The sequence below is a fragment of the Rattus norvegicus genome, chromosome 6 (genome assembly GCF_021556685.1).
Source record: "Rattus norvegicus strain SHRSP/BbbUtx chromosome 6, alternate assembly SHRSP_T2T, whole genome shotgun sequence".
Classification (NCBI taxonomy): domain Eukaryota; kingdom Metazoa; phylum Chordata; class Mammalia; order Rodentia; family Muridae; genus Rattus; species Rattus norvegicus.
The window spans coordinates 144924124-144946258 of NC_141539.1; the positions used below are offsets into that span (position 1 = coordinate 144924124).

Below are 22135 nucleotides of genomic sequence, written 5' to 3' on the forward strand. Positions count from 1 at the left end.
GTAAAGTCTTCAGTCTCGACAAGGCGTCCTCTGATACTACCCCTGTAACATGAGGACCTACCACGTGAGGCAAAAAATTCAGATTTTCATGTGACCTCCACCACCACCACGGAGAGGAGCTTCTCTCCTGTTAGCAGACAGGAAGACCGTGGCTCCTTCTTAGCCATCTCTGACACCACCCAGCAGGGGTGAGGGTTGGAACTCTAGGTTTCCGAGTGGGTAGACGTTTAACGTTCCTACCCAGCCTTCCTAGCACAGCCATAGTGTGGCGCAACTGCTTCTTTGGTATTTGGCAGTGTGTAGACGCTTCTAAGTTCTCTGCCTTGCTGGGGAGCCCTCTTGGTCCCTTGGATAAAATGCAGTCAGGTTTTTATAGAGGTCCATGGCATGTGTGACTGGCATTTCAGGTTGCTGATATGTTTGTTTCCAATTCTGGATTATTTTACAAAATAGGAAAACCAAAGGAATTTGCTTCCATATTGTTTCTTGGGTTCTGAGGTTCTTAGCTGGTCTGATTTCGTGTGTGTGTGTGTGTGGTGTGTGTGTGTGTGTGTGTGTGTGTGTGTGTATATGTGAGTGTGTGTATGTGTGTGTCTGTGTGTATATGTGAGTGTGTATGTGTGTGTGTCTGTGTGTCTGTATGTGTGTGTGCATTTCTGTCTGTGTGTATGTGTGTATGTGTGTGTGCATTTGTGTATGTGTGTGTGCATTTGTGTCTGTGTGTCTGTGTGTATGTGTGTGTGCATTTGTGTATGTGTGTCTGTGTGTATGTGTGTGTGCATTTGTGTCTGTGTGTATGTGTGTGTGCATTTGTGTATGTGTGTGTCTGTGTGTGTGTCTGTCTGTGTGTATGTGTGTGTGTCTGTGTGTGTGTATATGTGTGTGTGCATGCACGCACATGTGCATGTAATGACTAGGATCTCAGTTGCTTTTAACATTAGGATGACTGAAAAGCACACCCAAACCTCTCCACAAGCAGAAATTTCAAGCTAAATTGTTGAAAAGCTGTACCTACTACTCTAATAGTTTAAAATAGCACAAGCTAGTCAATAAATCCCACAGTTTGTTGAATAGTGTGCAATGGTGGGGGAAAAAAGCAGAGACATGATTATAACAACACACAAAGAACACCAATATACAGTTAGGAGCAAGGTAGTTATGCTGTGTGTTTAGGGCTCTTCTTTGTGCAAAAACAGGAACAGAAGGATGAAGAGGGATGCGTGTCAGGATGACACAGATTGTGTCAGCTAAAACCTGCATATATTAGAGGACATGACAGAGTAGTAATGGCAGAAGAATTGCTTAGTGCACTGGTTGGTTTCATCTCAACTTGATGCATCTAGAACAACTTTGGAAGAGAGATCCTCCACTGAGAAAATCCCTCACCAGACTGACAAGCCTGTGGGGCATTTTCTGGATTGATGGTTGATGTAGGAGGTCTCAGCCCGCTGCAGTGGCACCACACCTGGGCTGGTGATCCTAGGTTCTATAAGAGAGCAGGCTGAGCAATCCCTGAGGAGCGAGACAATAAGTAGTATTCCTCCATGGCTAAAGAAGTCATGCAGGAGTCACCCTGAAGGCCTTTTGAAAATCCAAATGGAATCCTACTGCCGTAGAAGCTTCCTACACCATACACATTCTAAAGTATACAAACACATTAAAGGAATTTAAACTGAGCCACCATATGATGAAAAAGACATGCCTGAACGCCTTTGTACCATATGCATGTGGTACCCATGGAGGCCAGACAACAGAGTCAGACCACATGGAGATAGAACTACAGATGGGCAGTGAGTTGCTAAGTGGGTGGTGGGAATCAACCTGGGTTCTCTGGAAGAGAAACCAGTGCCCTTTACCAGTTAGAACAACTCTTCAGCCTCCTAAAGAATCCTTTAAGAAAAATATACGGTAGATGCAATACGGTAGATGCTGAGAGGATAAAGCTGATCAAGATACACCTTTCAGAAGGAAAAGCGGAGCTGGGGAGACATCTCAGTGGTTAAGAACACCGGCTGCTGTTCTGGAGGCTCTACGAGGTTGTGACATAGGCTGAGCTGCTGGCTGCCAGGACAGCCCTACACACTGAATGCCTTCCCAGTGCTGCTATCACACGGCTCTATGGATGAGTCTGGATACTCGTTACCATGCTCCTCCTACTTTTCATAAATTATGCAGAACGTTCTAGAGAGCCACTGACCACGGCCGTGTCTTCCTCACACTCACCGCACACCCTACAAGTTACTAGAATTCAGAAGATTCGCTAACTACACCCTCACGAAGTTGACCTATCGTGCTCCTACGTTTCAAAGATCGATTTGAACAATACGTGCATTCCAGATTTTTTTAAAAAGTAAACTAAACTTTTCTTCTCTTTTTAAACTCAGGTTTCTGGGATTTGGCAGACCTCATAAAAAGTTTTTTTTTATCCTAGAGCTGGAGAAAGGCTTACAGGAAACTCACTGCCCACCAGTACGCTCAATGACAGAGACTGAAGGCAGTTTAAATCTGAACCTCTCCAATCCCCTGGAGTTCAAACTATGAAATTATTAATAGTTACAGAATTAAAAATTAAGAGAGAATATGCATGCCGGCGGATGGCACAGTGAGGGTGGGGAATCGAATTGTTTCAACAGACCGAAAATAACGCAGACCAGTTTAAGGTAAAGCAAGTTGCTTACATGGGCTTTGGACGAGCAGATCAGTATGTGTAAATGCAGGAAATCCCATTTTGATACCCACAAGAAACTGACCTAGTGGTTGTCTAAGAACTCTGAACTGAAAGGTCAAATCTGGTCCCTGGTTGTCAACAAGGAGCTAGAACTGAAGAGAGTCCCTAACAGCTTTGAGTCCTATAAGAGTTAGCCTGGATAGCTCACACCATCCCCGTGACCTACCTCCCTTTAGCTTTGAAAGGATAGGATTCTACGAGGTAAAAAAAATAAAATGCACGATACTACCATGCTGTCACAGTCAGATGGATCGTAAATGCTCTGTCGGAAGACATTGCAGCACTCGATGAATTCCTCCTTCATTGAGTGGATTTGTGCATTTAGGACTGCCCCCTTGCTGCCACCAAATTCCAGTCTTTCCAGTTTCTCAAATTCCAGTATGGTGACAAACATATCCTTTAAAAGACACAAAACAGTAGCGACCTTTCCATCATCTTCAGCAAGAAAAGGAGATTTTAAAGATTCCAATCAAAACATTTTCAAACATCCAGAATCAATGGGCACTTACATCACAGAAAGCTAAATTTCACTGAACAGGGCAAATGTTAATTTTAAAAACCACACTCCATTTTCAAACTCCAAAAGCTACCTCACAGTGGAGACAGCTCCGACAGTACTATGTACACATGGACCCTCTGAGTGCCCTCCTAACGGTAAAGCGGATAGCTCCCTGGGGAATAACCTATGCTCAGTCACCTACACTCTGCAGCGGTCCAGCTCCATGACTAGAGGGCGACCCAGGAGACTGTCTACAGAGAAGTCACCCAAAGTGTTTGACAGACTTTAGCAGTTCTCCGGCTGACCAGCAATAAGAATTTCCACATAAATCAATGGCTTATGTGGAAGTATTACATAAACAATAAAATGTAAACTCTGTAGAAACCTCTACAAGCAAAAGAAGGCAGCAGCATCAGTTCAAACATTTTAAGGAAGTTTTGGCTGGTAGACTCATAAAAGTTTGTGCATTCGATTTTTACATTTTAGATTTTTAAAAAAAGACTTATTTACTTATTTTATTCTATATAAGTACACTGTAGCTGTCTTCAGACACACCAGAAGAGGGCATCAGATCTCATTATAGATGGTTGTGAAGCACCACATATTTGCTGGGATTTGAACTCAGGGTCTCTGGAGGAGCCAATCAGTGCTCTTAACCACTGAGCCATCTCTCTAGCCCACATTTTAGATTTTTTAAAAAGCACGTATATACAGGACTGGAGAGAGAGTTCATTGGTTAAGAGTTCTGGCTGCTCTTGTAGAGGACCTGAGTTAGATTCCCAGCTCCCGCAATGGTGCTTGACAATGGAGGCTAACTCCAATTCCAAGGGATCTGGTGCCCTCTTCTGGCTATCATGGGAACTGCATGCATGTGATGTACAGCTATAAACACAGACGAAACACCCGTAACAGAAAATATCTTCAAAATACTTACACAGAGTAAACTTTTCACAGCCTTTTACTTTTGTGAAGGAGTTAATATAAATAATTTCAAAAAACTTACACAGGATAAACTTTTCGCATCTTTTTACTTTAATGAATTCACTAGTTTTATAGCATTTTATTATATACCTGTAAATGGTATACATATTGCTATTTATATGGTAGTGTAATTGGCTGGCATGAGAGGGTAGAACAGAAGAAGCATCATGACTCAGACGCAGCTTGAATTATACAGCAAGTTTAAGGCCAAATGGGCATATAGGGAGCGCCCCTCCCCCACCTCAAAAATAAAGAATTTTTAACAGAAAATGACAGTGTGATACTTTAAATTACCAAGTGGGTTTTAGTTTTAGTTATGAAATTTTCTTTTGAGCTTTATAAGTTTCTTTTTCAGCCTTTTTACAGGAAGAGCGAATCCTTTAAAGTTTCCCCTTTCACAATTTTCTACAGGCACTTGGGAAATTATGTCTAGTCACTAACAGGCAAAGAGATTTACTTACTCTCATGTAGTAACAGTTTAAAAAAAACAAATATACCTTGAAAAATAAGTGGGGTGTGGTGGTACACTCTGTCATTCGTGCACTTTGGAGGTAGAGACAGAGGAATAGAGAGTTCATAGTGGGGCCCTGCCTCAAACAAAATAAAACAAAACAAAAGGCCAGGGGTGTGTGTCAGTGCAGAGGGATCCCAGGAATGTGTAAGACTGGTGTGATCTCCGACCACAAGTAAATAAACAAACAAACAAATGGAGGAAAAGGGAGGAGGAGGAAAGAAAAGAGAAGATTAAGCCTCCTTCCTCTCTCATAGAAAAGCTACTCCATCTCACGAGACTCGTGACCCCACCCACATATGATTAGATAAAGGTAAAAAATGAATACCTCTATTTTTACCAGCCGGTCAAGAAATTTGTTAAATCTGCTAAAGACCAGGTGAGACTGGAAATCCCAGGGTCTCTGCTCTGTGTCTCCTGTGAAGTAGCTTGTTAATCCCCTTCGATACTTGAAAAAAGAATTCTGGAACATCCTTAAGACACCAATGGCCACCTGCACCTTTTCCAGTGCATCTTCAATTTCTCCTTTCAAAAGGTCTTCAGGTGACAGGTATGCTCTTGCCTAGGATTTAATTAAGAAGGAGCCACGGTTTTAAAACACATTTTTAAAATCGTGATCATCTGTTTGAGTTAAACATTTTAAATTACAATTTCTAGAACCGAGCCAAAAATAGTATTGAGGAAAGACAGCACAAACTCTAAAAATGTAAACACCCAGGCTTTGATGGCATCCTTTCAGGGGAGACTAAAGTGCAGGAGAAGCTATTGTTTCCATATTTATATATCCTTATGAAAATTACATTTTCGCTGAGTCTCATAGGAATGGCAATAAGGGATTTGCACAGATATTCCTACCACCAACATTCTAGACAATCAGATATTCACACAAAGAAATACACAAGTCAGCAAGGCTATCCATCAGAACACGGGTTTCAGAGGTTGGTCATTTGTGAAGGCACAAGGACCTGGTTATGTGTGGTCTGTCTCTGGACACTCTTTCCTGTTCATGGATTTTGGCTGGGATGCATAAGTAACACCACAGGATACGTGATTGAGCTGAGCTCGGCCACATGAACTTGTTTTATAAATAGAGATGAGAGAGAGGAGCAAAAGCAATAGATAAGACATGTGTGTCTGCAGGGCTTAAAGAGGAAATAGACCAACCCTTGAATGAAGACAAAGAGAATAGGAAAAAGTCTGAAGTCTGAGATAACACAAATTTTCCATGATACAAATGGGTCAAAAGAAATTGTGTCCAAACCAATTCTGTAGGCCAAACTAGCCCTACAGAAAATACCAGAAGGAAAACTGGACACTAAAGAAAGAGTAAGTATAGCCACAGAACTGAGAGGAAATCAATGACATCATGATAACTGGTGTACAATGACATCATGCTAGCTGGTGTACAATGACATCATGATAACTGGTGCACAAATGACATAATGATAGCTGGTATACAATGACATCATGATAACTGGTGTACAATGACATCATGCTAGCTGGTGTACAATAACATCATGATAACTGGTGTACAATGACATCATGCTAGCTGGTGTACAATGACATCATGCTAGCTGGTGTACAATGACATCATGATAACTGGTGCACAAATGACATCATGATAAATGGTGTACAATGACATCATGATAGCTGGTATACAATGATATCATCATAAGTAACGTACAAAGCAGGACTAAGCACAAAGGCAAAAATGTCATCGGTCAATACACGCTTCTCCATCATAACTCCAAGTATCCATGGTGCCAACTTGCCAACCAAAAGACAAGCTAACGGAATTGATTAAGGAACAGGATCCACCTTTTGTTGTCTACAAGAAACATACCTCCCTTTCAATAATCACACTGTGCAAGAGTGAAAGGATTTAAGAAAAGATTCTAGGAAGGTAGAATGAGCCACTGAGGTGGGGGGGGGGACAGAAAGAGCATAAAGGGGATAGATAGAACACAGAGGTACAAAAGGAGTAATGGGGGAGTGGAGGGTTAAGTAGGAGAGGAGGAGGGGTGTAAAACAGAGGTAGGTAAGAAGAGACATAAACAACATTAAGGATTTTCTTAAAGCCATATGGAAAATGACTACTTTTATAAGCTTTCTAAAATATGTCATTAAAAAAATAGAGTGTAATTGTAACTATCCTATAGAGAAAAATGATATTATCCTCAGAAACCATAGGCTACAAGACAAAAAGGCCAATCCTGAGTATGGGATGGCTCCCTGGAAGGGATCTAAACAAACAAACAACAAAACCAAAAACCCCTCAAAACAATAAAGCAATTGCCCTTGGACTTGATTACCCACCAGAGCTTGGTGGTAAGAACCCTACTACTGAAGACACCACATACTTTGATCCCAGGACTTTGGAAAATCAAACAATGAACTGGAGAGGGAGAGGCAGAGGGCAGGCTGCTGGGAGAGAAAGGTCCCAAAAGTCACACCCAGCTGTGGATGCTGTGAACCACATTAAGGACTTACACAGTGAGACACGCCCACTGTGCAACAGTGACACAAACGTCTCTGGAGTAACCATCAGCTGTCTAATCAGACTTAAGCCCTGCTCGGCAGGAGGGAACACACAAGTTTACATGGTACTGTAAACTTGACCAAGAACTGGTGGCCAGAGGGGCCACAAACCCTGAAGGAGAAATCACTACGATTCTGTTGAAGTGAAATAGCATCAAATGGCTATAACGGAGAAGAGGTGACTGTGGTGTGTGTGTGCGCTCATCCTCAAGTGGGACGTATACACACAGACATGTCCTCCCCCACAAGGCTCATGGAGCATCATGGGAGGGGACAGATTCTAAAAGCCAGAGGTTGTGGACGGCTGAAGAACAGTGTATACGCTCGTGAACTCTCAACAGCTGCAGATATTATACAACAGTTTCACACAAGCAATTTGGTCAATATTCCAGCATGGATGGGGAGGCTCACAGGGCCCCACTCCTAGTTAAGAAGCTACAGTCAGGGGATGGCCTCCAGGAAGAAAATGTCAGCTTTATTTGAGGGTGGAGCTATTGGTTGGTTGCTCATACTACAGTGAACGGTCCTCTACACATGCAGACAGCACTAATGGTACTCAGTGAATCTCACATATGTGTGATGTGATGGTGTGGGGTCCATGTGGGATAGGCAAAAAGGGGTCTTGGGGAAATTGGATTGGGAGAGTGAGCCGTGGCCATATGTGTCTTAATAAAAGAAAAAAGTGTGTGTGTGTGTGTGTGTGTGTGTGTGTGTGTGTGTGTGTGTGTGTGTGCGCGCGCGCGCGCTGGTTTATAGCTGCTTAGAAAGTTGCCCCACACCTCAGTGGGGACTGAAATGAAAGCCATACCCACAATACTCAGGAGGTCTTTTTGGTTCTCTCATGTAGATGCTTGACTCCCCCCCCCCCCCATCTCCCACTAATGCAACCACTCTACACGCAACTAGACTCTGTCATTTGCAAATTCTGCAAGAAAACCATTGGTGCATTATCTATAAACGTCACTGATTGTAACCCCACAAGTTCTAGTTTTTACTTGTTTATTTATTTACTTACTTATTTTATGTGAGTACACTGTTGCTTTCTTCAGTCAAGCACACCAGAAGAGGGCATCAGATCCTATTACAGATGGTTGTGAGCCACCATGTGGTTGCTGGGACTTGAACTCAGGACCTCTGGAAGAGCAGCCAGTGCTCTTAACCGCTGAGCCACCTCTCCAGCCCCCCAAGTTCTAGTTCTTGTTGCTTCGTGCCACACTCTTTCGTCCCACTCAGCTAGACAGCTAACTGATGGCCTCATGAAAGCTGCTAACACTCCACAGAGAACAGCAGAGAATGTCAGGGACAGAGCATGGCGGGAGTCAGCACGCATGCTCATGGTCAAGCTAGAATCTGCTAATTACTTTTGTGTCATCAGCTAAGCTGTCTCATGGAATTGATTCCCTTCTTTGCAAAATGAGAAGTGGTGCTTGGGAGGCCCTCATGAGCACCTAGCCAACCTCAGAACCCTTTAAGGTAAAACAGCCTTGCACATCAACGGGTTCCTTGTTCAAAACCATGAATCAAATGCTTTTTTTAAGAGCCCACTTGAGCACCCAGAGGCTTTTTATTGTCACCATTTTCTGAGCAAGGCATTAGAACAGCTATTTATATTTCATTTACACTGCATTATGGGGCACTGCGAGCAATTTGGAGATCATTTAAAGCACATGGTGTGGCATGACATGCATAGATCACACCCAAATACTAGATCACTTTTATATTGGGATTAGTTTGGTAGCTATGGTAGGCCCTGCAATGTTAGTACCCATACTGTTTGGGTATTATTATTATTATTATTATTATTATTATTATTATATAAACCTGATGGTAAATATATTATCCATAAGCCAATCAATTGCTGATTGGCCAATTTATCAACTTGCCATCTTGCTTCTATCTCCCAGCTGTTCTCTCCCTGTTCCTCTTATAACTTTTATAGACTCATACTTTTGGCTAACTGTCAACATACCCTTTGACCAAGACAAACTTAGCCTTCCTAAGAATCTGTGGATGGCAATATCTACGAGAGAACACACCACGGACTAGATAAGGGTAGTGAGACCAAATTAGTGCTAATTCACAATGACAACATAGTAGTGTCAGGTTAACATGGAAATGAGAGAAGAGCCCGTTACCAAAGTGTGTGTGTGTGTGTGTGTGTGTGTGTGTGTGTGCGTGCACGTGTGCGCGCACGCGCACGCATGTATGTGCATTATCATGCCAGCAAGCTGGTGATGTTTCTCATGGCACTGTCTTAAAGAATGACATTAATGGTCACTATAAGGCAAGTAAAACCAAACACACTTGCTATTAAAGTAGAACCAACCAATGAGTGCAGCAGACAGGAATGGCAAGCAATTGAAAGCTCCCCCCACCTACGGGGTACCTGAGCTTCCAGCAACCAGCTGTGCCACTGGGGATGGCAAAGACAGTGTGAAAACATCTTTGACTTTTCGGTGTAGGCTGGTGGGTGCAAGTAAAATCTATACAACTTAAGTATCAGTGCTGATTTTTTTTTTAAATTAAAAGGTATTATGCAGGGGAGGCAAGATGGCTTAGCAGGTTAAAAGGCATCTGCTGTTAAACCTGATGACCCGAGTTCAATCCCCGACACCCTCATTGTGGGAGAAAAGAATCTGCTCCTGCAACTTATTTTCTCTGCCTCCGGTATGAACATGGTGGCAAAGCCACCCACACACAGAGAGACACATACAGACATGTACAGATAAATAAATGGAATGGAATTTTTTAAAAAAGTATTGTGTCTGGGCATAATAGTGCTGCCTTTAATTCCACCACTCAGAAGACAGAGGTGGATGGATCCCTAGGAGTTCCAGGCTTGCCAGGGGTACACAGTCCCTGTGCGTTTGCCTGTTGTTTGTTATTTTGCTTTTATAAAATTCACGGCGTGGTATATTGTATACCCTATGATCCTAGCACTCAAGAAGCAGAAACAGGAAGATCATAAGCTCAAGTCTATCCTGGGATACCCTGAGTGTTCTATACCAACTTGTATATAGCAGGTCTCAGTCTCTCCCTCTCTCCCTCTCTCCCGCTCTCCCGCTCTCCCGCTCTCCCGCTCTCCCGCTCTCCCGCTCTCCCTCTCTCCCTCTCTCCCCCATGTGTATATGTGTATAATATACAATATATTATTTAAGGAAGGAAGGAAGGAGGGACTGATGAAGACATGACTCAGAGTACTGGCTGGTCTTCCAGAGGACCAAGGTTCAAACCCAGCACTCACAGGGCAGATCACAGCCATCTGTAACTCCAGTTTTGGGGGATCAGGCACACATACAGACATACACACAAGCAAAACACCAATGCAAAAATAACTTTTTTTAAAGTAAGAAAAGAAAGTCAGCTAGAAAGTTAGAAATTGAGTCAGTTGGGAAGTAAGTCAGTAAGTCAGTAAGTTAGTTAGTTAATTAGTTAAGAAATTTAGAGTTAGGAAATTAGTTAGTTAGTTGGTTAGAAAGTTTCTGGGCCCGGGGTGGTGCTTACTCAGGAAAATGCTGGTCACAGGAGCGTGAAGACCTAAGTTTGATCCCTGGCACCCACAGAGGTTGCAAGTGTGTAGCCATAGCACAGGGTGGGCAGGGAGATGGGTCCCCAGAGTTCCTGACTATCCAGCCTAGCAATCAGTGACCACCAAGTTCTGTGAGGCATCCTGTCTCAAAGGATAAGATAGTGAATGTCTCAGGAAGACTCCAGGTATCACACAAGTGCATGTACACTCACATACGTGTGCCCATGGACATGGACATGCAAACATGGACAACACATACACGCTTAAAAGAGAGATTGACAAAATAGTGTGTGTATGGTTTCGTTAAACACATCAAATGATAAACAATGAGGAAAGGAGGGAGTAATTACATCTTTGGAGTATCCAGTCCCAGAGTTGGCTCATTGGGGATCTTGATTCCTAACATGTTAGGGCAGGCTTACTTCAAACTTAGTGGTCTGCTACTTTGAGAATCATGAAAATCAGGTCAAGAGAACCTTTGGGCAGAAGCCAGAACTAGGAACAAGAGAAGTCACAGTATTTCCTTGGGAGCTTGGCAGCTCTGGCTTTTAACACAGACTGGGAACTAAGATAATAGCTTGGCAGGCTTAAAGGTAACTAGGGCTATCTCATGAGCCACAGACAACAGGGCTTTGTGGTGAAATGGTTTCCGTCCATTTTCAAACTGAAAACGTCCTTTAAAAGAGGTCAGGGAGAAGTACTAGCTAAATGAGAAAACAAACAGTTTCGGTCTCACTTGGAGATGCAAGATGCTGGCAGCAAGTACCTGCATACCCACAGGGCGAGGCAGAGTTGACCCTCGAAGGACAGAAACCAGGAGAGATGGAACCAAGGAACTGGCTCGCTGCTGTTTACCCCCCCCCCCCCCCAATCAATAACCACAGCCAGCCTAGCAGTCAGTAAACTGTTGAGAGATCAAAGATGTGCCTGGTGTTGAGCTTCTGTTAAACACCAGGCACCACATTCTCTCTTCTGCCCCTCATGATACCACTAACTGGGGGCATTGAGGCTCGACAAGTGTTTAACTTCCTGTAAGTGGGTAGGTCAGATCCTAGATGGTATGTATGCAAAGCCTTCCCACACACTGCCGCACCAGAAGCACATAGGAGGGAAAATTTAACAAGCCAAGCACACGTGCTAGAACAGAGGTTCTCAACCTGTGGGCTGCATAGCATATATCCTGTATATGAGATATTTACACATCACAATTCATAACAGTAATAACTAGTTATGAAGTAGCAATGAAATAATCTTATGGTTGTTGGGGGTCACTACAACATGAGGAGTTGTATTAAAAGGTGACTGTATTAGGAAGGTTGAGAAACTCTGGTCTAGAAGCTCTAAAGTTCACACATCTGTAGAGTCTGGCACCTTGAAGATTCTACATGGACTTGAGGCTTTTTTGCATATATTTAACTAAGGTTAAATGATGTTGAAAGAGTGGGTATAACATCAACTCTCAGAAGAGTGAAGCAGGGAGATCAGGAGTTTAAGACCATCCTCGACTACACATTGAGTTCAAGGCCAGCATGGGCTATTGCTGTTTTTTCTGCCTTGTTCTTTTCCAGATGCCAGGCTTCTAACCCAACAGGACTGTGTGGATTACAAGGAGGAAAAACAGGCTGAAAACAGAACAAAGAGCTTCTTCTCCAGAACTTGACCCTGACCTCCCCCTGACTGCAGAGCACAATCTGTTACTCTGAATTGTTTAGATGTGGCATCCCCAGACAACTAAGAAAGACCACACTGAACCACATGGTGTCCAAGCATCTCTCAGCTCTCCTTGGGTGGTGTTCTCTCATCATATCCTGTAGCAGGAATGGCAGGGCCACCTCTGTGTAAACTCTGGGGGGTTGTGCAGCTGCAAAAGCATCTCCTACAGGAAACCTAATTGAGGACTGTCTGTGACACCAGCATTCCTGCAGGAGGACCTAATTGAAGACTGCCTGCGAAAAAAGGATTGCTAATGAAAACAATGCCAGCCAATCAGGAACTGGTGTTTAGAATAGATGCTCTCTTGGGACCAATGGGGGCATGGGTAGAGGATTTTTAAAGGCGCTTGCAGCAGTGCTCAGATGAGGAGCTTGCTACAGTGTTTCTCACCTGCTACCTGAGTCTGTGTCAACTCTGCTCCAACTCACCCCTCCAACCCCCAAGGGCAGGAAGGGCCAGGTAGAGAGCTGTCCAGTGTACAGGCAACAATATCCTTTGTGGATACAAGGATGAAAGTCCACAGAGGAGGAGGAGAAGGTGCAGGGTTGGGGAGGGGGAGGAAGGTACTTCAATCCTGTTTTCGAAAGACAGTTCCCAAGCTAAGCAAGGGGTACAGAAACATAAGAAAGTTTCAAAACAGTGAATCAGAATTATTTCCATATACTCCCATTACTGTTTTTCAAGGACACTTGATTTTTGAGTAATTTTCTTACTTTCCTCTCCAAAGGTCTCCCAGCAGCCCACGCTCCTATAGAAACCAAGGGAAGTACAAAATACAAAGCATGGCTAAGCGTCTGTTCCTGGAAGCTACATTGAATTTGTTTAACCTCTTGGCCTTTTGATTCCATTTGCTTAAATAAACAAAACCCAGAACCAGTTTGTTCTTCCACTTTGTTTTGAGCACTGCTGAGTGCTAATGCAATGTAAGGTCACCTGCCATTGCTCATGCAAGTCCTGTCTGAAAGCGAAAGGAAAATGGTGTTCTCGCTGACATTAGGTTGTTCACCGTTAGGTCTTTTCATTCTTGTTGGGTTAATGAAGCCCACTACTTCATGCCAATGATTCTTATTACACTTAATTGTCAGTGCCTCATACCTGGTCAATGAAGAGGTTACAAAACTCTTGCAGTAAAACTATAACCCGAGCAGGGCTGTTATAGAACTTGGAATGGCTCCAGATGAGACAGATGGTGTGAATCAACGGTGCAATCAGTATTCCGGTCTGTGGGAAATCTGCCTCCTGGAGACCTTGAATGTGCTTCCTCAGAGGTCTTAGGTGAAGTTCCACATCCCGGGCTTCAAGAAGAGCTGCAAAAGGAAAGAGCCGTTAGGATCTTTTTACAAGACAGCTATACTTTCCCATTCTGTGATTTATCCTACAAGCTACGTGTGCACGAGCCGTCTGGAGGGCTACAGACTGCCCATTTGTAACTCAGCCTCCCTGGAGAGCACTGGACTAGTTACTCACAGACCATAAGTAATTGTAGCTAAAGACCCAGGGGGAAGGAAACCTCCAAGTCTAAAGAGAGCTGTTTAACCCCACGGAAACCTTGTGGGAGTAGAGCATCTGCGAAGTCATCACCTTGCAGCTGGGATGCCAAGCTCCTCCTGAATGCTCAGGACCCGCACAAAGGCACAACACAGCCGCCTCATCCCAGGTTCTCATGAGTAACCGGTGAGACAATAGGGAAACTGCTACTATGTTAGTCTCTAAGATCTGGTTAAAGTTACTAGGCATTCCAATGAAAGCAATTTGGAAGCAGGCAGGACGCGTGACAACACAACTCCGTGGCTGATCTGTATGTCACTGAACCCACACTGTACGAAGACTAATTTTATGAGAACTTTTATTTGAACAACGACCATGTTAAGTGGGTTAAGAGTTGAAGAGATTCTCACTTTGATACTGAAACTGTCTCCAACCCAAAGCGGGCTGTGGGTTGCATGTTAAGGTGAAGAACAAAGCTAAGCTTTGCTTTTTGATGATATCCCAAGGACTCGTGCCAAAGACAAGTAAGAAAATCCTACTGACCTTTCTTCCTCACACCCATGGCTGGACTTGACAAGTAACCAGCTCGGCCTCCCACCCAGTAATAAAGCCTCGAGGGGAAAGAGGGTTCTCAGCTGTTCCCTCTTCCAAGATGGGTATGAGTGTATTGAGCTTGCTGTATGCTTATTGGTGTCGATTTAGAAATTAAATAATTGCACTACAGTTAAGCATCCTTCACATGCACTAAGCATCTCTGCTGATTTCAGTCTAGAGTACATCTTTGACATGAGGCTTCCATGAGCCACTGAAAGGTGTTTTTCTCTGAATCTCCAGGTTGTGTGCAGACCCCTGGTACTCATTCCTACAGCTCTGTTCCCATGAAGCGTTTGTCTTATATTAACAGAAGAAAGATGTCATTTGCTTTTATTTACTGAGGACCAAAATGCAACATGCTCAACCCTTCATGTAGGTATATACAAAACCTCCATCCAGTGGCTCTCAGAGGAGAGAGTTTGCCTCCAGGAGATATTTGGTGACGTCTGAGAGGCACTTCTGTTTATCACAGTTCAGATGGGTACAGTGGGCAGCAGTGAAGGGTGCTGCCAATGGGCTGATACCTGAATGACCTGTCAGAACAAAGACTCATGTAGCCTAAGTCATGAGAAGAAACATTGCCCTATGTCTCACAGCAAGTCCACAAGGGAGGTGTGGAGAGGGCAGTTGACCACTGGAAAAGCAGAATCCTAGCAACTCACAAATGGTTCATGAGCTGAGATAGAACTAGAATTCACATCTAACAAACAAGCCGCTTTTAACCACCCCTCCCCATCTCTTCAGATACAATTCTTGGAGGCAAATGTAAAAATAGACATTTCAAAGTAAATTTTAATTACTTCTAAATGGCACTCGGGAGAATAAAAGCGTTCTAGTGCTGGAAACAAGCAAAATGAAAAAAAAAAAAGTGTTTGTTTAGCTTGAACTGTAAGATGTATCCTTCAGTACCATAGATACCAAATGCATTTGCTTACACACGGACAAAAGCAGGGTGCTCCATCGTCTTTCAAAGGGACTAAGGGCGAACACAGAGGATGAGCATGAGGAGAGAATTTTTGCTGGATACCGCTCACAGTTTCTCTGTTGCATAGGTCTAATCTTCACCGAAACATCACGGTGACTGAGCACTTGTCAACCAAGGAATCAGAAAAATGAGCCCATGGTGGATTCTGAGTTGTATATCCCAAGACTACTCACAGCCCAGTTGCTGTCTGGAAACATCTACAAAAGGCATTCCTGGGTCCCTGCTAAGAATGGAAGGCCTTCCCCTCCCTTGTACACCTTCCAGCTAACCTGGGTTTATTGGCTGGGTAGACATCACATGAACTGAAAAGGGTTTGTGATCATGATCACTGGGAAGCAGGGAGATGGAGGAGACAAAGTTACTGTTTAGAAGACCCAAGTGCACTTGCTCCGTGTGTACACCCTGAGTGGCAGGCATACCGCAAGGCTGAGTAGGCAAGTGGGCGGGAGTAAGAGCAAGAGCCACACTGATGCCCAGGGACAAAGGTCTGGGGGTCTTACCATTTTCTACCGTGGTGAAGATGCCCTTCAGAGCAGGAAGGTAGCTGCTTTGCCTTGTTCTCAGTATCTTAACCATCTTGAGGACAATAGGAGCCTGAAGCTAAAGTGGGGGAAATACTTCAATAAACATACAAGCTAGATTGCTAAATAAATCTACTCTCTAACGAAAAATTGTGTTCCACTCACACGGTGTGCAGTGTTTTTTGTTACATTTTTTTTTTTATTTTGGATACGCACATGCAGGCATGTGTGGAGGTCAGAGGTCAACTAGCTGCATCACTGCTCTCCTTTTACAATGTGGGCAACTGGGGTCAAACTAAGGATCGCATGCTGGGCACCAAGTGCTGAGCCACCTTGTGGGTGCTATGAGCAGTGTTTGAGACTCAAGGGCATATTGGTTCTAAGAGGAAAAACGGTATAAATGCATGTTTTCAAAAGTCTGCATTTTATTTTTCATTTTGTTTTTCCAAAGGGTGGATTTGCATATTATACATATAAATTAGTAGTGATCTGTTTCAGAAAATCTCCAGTCAAGAGACATGTGAATAAATACCACAGATTTTAGAATATTGTACTAAGTCAGTGGGCAGGAAGCACCCAAAGAAACCAAAGGTAGAACCTTCCATAGCCAAGCAACATCCTTTTCCTCCCCAAATCAAACTGACCTTGTGCTGTCTAACTGTAAGTCAATTTGACATGATTTAAAGTCATTTAAGGAGGGGGGACTCTCAAGGGAGAAAAATGCCTACACATAAAAGTTGCCTATTGGCAAGTCTGCAATGCCTTTTCTTAATTAGTGATTGATGTGCAGGTCTAGCTCACTGTAGGCAGTGCTGGTAGTACCAGGTACTATGAAAAGGGAGACTAGTGCAAGCCATGGGAAAGCAATCCAGTAAGCAGCATCCCTCCACAGCCTCTGCCTTTAGCTCCTGCCTCCAGCTCTGTGCCTTGTGTTTCTGCCATGACATCCCTGAATGATGGAGTACAAACTCTTAAGATAAAATAAACCCCTTTGTTCCCCCAAGTTGTTTTTGGTGATGGTTTCATTACAATAGAAATGCAAACTGAGGCAGTAATTAAACCTTGCCATCTCCAGCCTTCCCACACGGAACCGCCCTTTCAACTGTTAAATAGTATTTCTAATGATCTCAGATGCTACCAAAATATCCTATAAAGGCAATCCATCTCTGTCGTCCTTAACTTAAAAATGCATTTCCTGTAGACAGCATTGCAGAGTAAGAAAAGTGTAGATGCCTTAGTCATACAAAACAACGCCACTCACTTGGTTTAAAACAATCCCAGTGCCTTCTACTCACTTGATGGTATATGCATTTCAGGTTATCATGCCTCATGGTCCAGAAGTCCAGCTCTGTCTCAGGGGTTGGGTGGAGGCCACTCAATAGAGGCTGTGCTGAATCTTTTTCTATGATTTCTTGGATCTGATGTGACCATTTAATGACTACAGATTCAATGGCATGGAGTATTCTCCTCTCATCTGATTGTGGCCTATAAATATTATATGATTAATAAAAGAATCCCACGGTGACTTTACCCAAATGAAGACAGGATATGGGTACTAACAGTCTTTTATGCATCTATAAACTAGTTTTCTCAATAAAAATCCTTCAAAATCCATTATTTTTCATGCTCCTGGCTTGATTTAGGCATCACTGCATTCTGCATTTAGTACATTCTTAGCTTTAAGAAAAATGATATAGTACAGAGAATAGTTTGTCAATGGAGTGCTCAGTGGCAAATGAGGCTTCCTTATCATCCCTCTCCTAGGGTTCAGGGACCGCTACAGGAGAGAAGACAGGAAGACCATAAGAGCCAGAGGCTGGGGAGGGGCAGAACAAAGCTGTGTCTTGTGGATTTGGTAGGTGCAGTATACTTGTGAGCTCACAGCCACTGTGGTTGCCTGTATAAGCCCTGCACGAGGTCAAATCAGTCAACAATGTAGATGGAGTGGAGAGGAGCTCACGAGCTCTTTCCCCTAACTGAAGTAGTATGACAGTAGATGGCTTCTAGGAAGACTGAGTCAGATTTTCAAGGTGTGGCTCCTGGGAGGTTAACCAGGTTCCCGTGGATGGCCCCATACCCGTGAGTATATATTGGTAGCATAAACTGGATTGAGTGGGTTACTTTAAAAAGAATCTAGGACCCAAGGTTGGGAGGGAGCAGGGAAGAGAAAGGAAAGTTAGTGGGAAGATTAGAAGTGGGTATAATAAAAATAGAATAAAATTACTATATTAAAAAACTGATAAATGAAACCTGGAAGAGATTGTTCAGTAGTTAAGAATGTTTGCTGCTCTTCCAGAAGATCTGAGTTCGGTTCCCAGCCCCCATGTCATATGATCCATAACCCCATGTAACTTCAGGTACTATACCTAAACACAACTATACAAATATACGTAATTTAAAATAGAAAACTATTAATAAAATTAACACAGAATTACCATAATCTTAAAGACTATTTTTCTCCTAACAGAACATTGCTGACATTATGTGGTGATAGCTAGTTTTCTTTAGAAAGTATACTTGTAGGCTGAGGATGTACACAGGAGGTAGAGTGCTGGCCCAGAATGCACAAAGCCCTGGATTTGATAACCAACACCATAAAACCCAGCTGTGGCAGTCCATGCCTATAATCCAAACATGTAGATGTGGATGCAGGAAAATAGTGAGTCAAAAGTCATCCTTGGCTACATAGTAAGTTTGAGGCCCATTTGGGCTGCTAAGACCCTGTTGCAAAAATATATATACTTTAAAGGAAATAAAGTACACTTTAAAATTGCATGTTTTAAAGTAACTGTTTTGCTAATAATAGTTTGAGAGGCCTGATACTCTGTGGGAATGTTAGCCATCCACTAGCATACTATCTAGAGGATACTGTTGCTTACCGAGTCACTGAGTAATGCTGATCCAGATCAATATTTTCTGCAATCGTAGGAATTGGCAGATGAGTTCTTCTTGACATTTTGCCCCTAAAAATATGCATCTTGTTTTTCATGATTTCTGTGTGATGTTCCACATCTTGTGAAATAAAACATGACCAGGACTCATGATTGTTCTTATTAGACAGAATTGGGACTAATATCTGGACAAAGAACAACATTTTTAAGGCAGTTAATTAGCAGATAGTAAGGACCTTTAAACTTGTATGTTTATTTACAGTCATGCAAATTTTTCTTGTCCATAAAACCACCCCATTTCAGAAATAATCTTAATGACTCCAAAACTACAAGGAATGGATTAAATCAGCTGTGAATTTACAGAGTCTCTGAACAATAATAGGCTTTTGTAAAATGGAAAGGAGTTGCTGCTTGCTTTTTCATTTACCCATTCACCAAGCATGTGCTGTATATTTCAATTTGCAGTGTAATTCAATAACTCAGATACTGCAAGGAACAAGTGGATTTATATCGAGTAAAGTCTCTTTACTCAATATAAACTCATGCTTTCGAGTTGAGCATGTTAGCAGGTGTACTGACAGAAACAATGTTTCTGAATCAGAAACAATATTTGTGAGTCACGTGGCACGGCAGCTAGTAGAGAGCAAGTGCTCCCTGACTCTGAGGCTTCCCAGTGAATCAAAGTTTGTGTAGTAGAAAGGGATTCACTTAACCACAGGGACCTTTGTAGAATTTGTTTTCTACAACCTGAGGAACAACAGCTAAAACAGCTGTGTGAAAACACTTAAATATTTACTGTCAGGCTAGGGGTATGGCTCCGTGGAATAAAGCTCTTGCTGTGCAAGCATGAAGGCCTGAGTTTGGATCTCCCCAACTCATGTACAGTTGGATGTGGTAGAGAAGTGGAAGTGAGACAGGAATCCCTCCAAATGCTATTATTATCACCATTTCCTGCATGTCCCCCTAGGTGTCAAGTTTCAGTATGTTTATTTACGGTCTGTAGTCCATGACCTTAGTGGGTGGGGTAGGCCCTGGAAGCTGTGCCCTTCTGCATAACTGCCACAGCTAGAAGCCCACTTTGGTGACTATAAACATGGAGTGCACTTCTACATTTAAAGCAATAAGGTGTTAGAAAACCCTTGCCAGGAAGGTCACTTGGCTTGTGTCTTTAAAGGATCAAAGTACAACAGTTCCCAGGATCTGTATATTGATGCCTTCTCCCTGCATTATGTGGGAATCCTACCCTTTAAATCCATGGCATCAGGAGGCACTGCTGTTGTCCCATGGCCAGCTCACTTAGCAAATAGAATTGTTGTTTAAAATGGAGCTCATTTGCCCCTTTCATCCTATGGGTACATAGCTAGAATGGACCCACCCAGAACAAGGAGAAAAAAACAAGATCCCTACAGGCAAATTCAAACCTGCCAGCAATGTGATCCCCAATTTCTAACCCTCAGGGCTGTCAGAGTTAAATTCTGTTTTGTACAGGAAACTTAGTCTACCACATTTTGTACTCAGTCTACAGCAGCTCCACCTGAGTCACCAAGTACTGTCTAAGTTAGGCTTACAATTGCTATGACGAAACATCATGACCAAAGCAACTTGGAGAAGAAAGGGTTTGTTTATCTGACTCACATTCCCTTGTCACTCACTGTTCATCATTGAAGGAACTCAGGACAGGAACTCAAACAGGGCAGGATCCTGGAGACAGGAGCTGATGCAGAAGCCTTGAAGGCTGTCCCTTGCTGGATTGCTCCTCATGGCTTGCTCAGCCTGCTTTCTTAGTGAATCCAGGACAACCAGCGCAGGGATGGATGGCACCACCCACACTAGGCTCAGCCCCTTCTCAATTATTAATCAAGAAAATGTCCAAAAGCCAGGTGGATCTTATGGAGGTATTTTTCTTATTGAGGTTCCCTCCTTTCAGATAACTCTGGCTTGTATCAAGCTGTTGCAGAACTAGCCGGCACACACTCCGGAATACTTATCTGCTTCTATGAGGCTAACTGTTAAGTAAGGCCAGAAGGGGAAGGTTCAAGAAGGTCAGAAGTTCAACTTTAGATTGAAATGTTAACTACACAGCTGGTGGAAATTCTAGGAAGCCATGTGGCTCTCTGGAGCACAGAATAGGGAAGCTGGCTGTAGAGAGCTGAGGGGACCTGTGCAGCAGCCAGCTATGTGAACTGCACAATTGCCCTTAGTCATGACAACACTTGGGACATTTGTCCTCCAGACATACATCCTCTTGCTCATTCAAAGCCTTGTCTGTAAGGGAATGCCAATTATACCACAATTGTGATGTTCTTGCTTTTCTCTCTCTGCCTGATGCCCATCTCAGACTCTTCCCAACATTAAACTCAAACTGTGTTTAGATTAAAAACTAAACAAAACCAAAAAGGCATGAAAGGAGAAGGGAGATTATTTAAGAAGTGTGATGGAGGAAAGAGAGGGGCTAACAATGAGTGAGTATGAACGGAGCATATTCTATGCTCTATAAAAAAAAAATCCCAGTATAGCCCAGTTAACTATAATTAATATATTTTAACAAAAATTAACCCCAAATACCTTCTAGGATATACACATTTTCATTCAAACTATATGGTATGGAATTCTGGTATGGGACCAAATCAGAGAAATATCGGGAGAGTTTCAAAGTTTTCTATTGCCATTTGCAAACCACAGCTCATAGGATAAAAACCCACCAAGTCCCACATAGCCCTACCAACTCTCATGTAAAGGCAGGGAAACTCAAATCATATGTTGTTTCAAACTCTGCCGAGTCTTACAGAAGACTCAGTGCAATAAAAATCCTTTACCTGCCTGTTTGATGCCAAAAACTGCTCCAAACACCAAGCATAAAAAACCCCTCTCTACAACCAGCTAAAACCAAGGGGGGGTGCACCTAAGCTCAGCATTGGAGCCACGGGCAGAAACTTAGGTAACCTGAACACAGCAAGAAAGGACATCTGTCCAGGAAGACAGCAAGAGACACAGGAGGTCGAAGAGGGGTGTTAGTGGTTGGCTGTGGCTCGCACACCCAGTGACACATTTTCCTACCACAAACACAGGCTGGGCAGGACCACACTTATTACCAGGGTCTCTCTGAACAATCAGACGAGGCAATCAGACGAGGAACAGACCTCGTAGACAAATACCT

General features: G+C 43.1%; 1 protein-coding gene across 1 annotated transcript in view; it reads right to left on the reverse strand.

Moving 5' to 3' along the window:
* Window positions 1-22135, reverse strand: part of Dnah11 (dynein, axonemal, heavy chain 11) — a 316147-nt gene that overhangs the window by 290361 nt on the left and 3651 nt on the right. The window contains exons 3-8 of the mRNA XM_087554982.1: window positions 18967-19163; window positions 17383-17572; window positions 16067-16166; window positions 13595-13806; window positions 5048-5281; window positions 2958-3125 (exon numbers count right to left, since the gene is read on the reverse strand). Coding sequence (XP_087411108.1) covers window positions 2958-3125; window positions 5048-5281; window positions 13595-13806; window positions 16067-16166; window positions 17383-17572; window positions 18967-19163 — 1101 coding nt within the window. The remainder of the gene's footprint in view (window positions 1-2957; window positions 3126-5047; window positions 5282-13594; window positions 13807-16066; window positions 16167-17382; window positions 17573-18966; window positions 19164-22135) is intronic.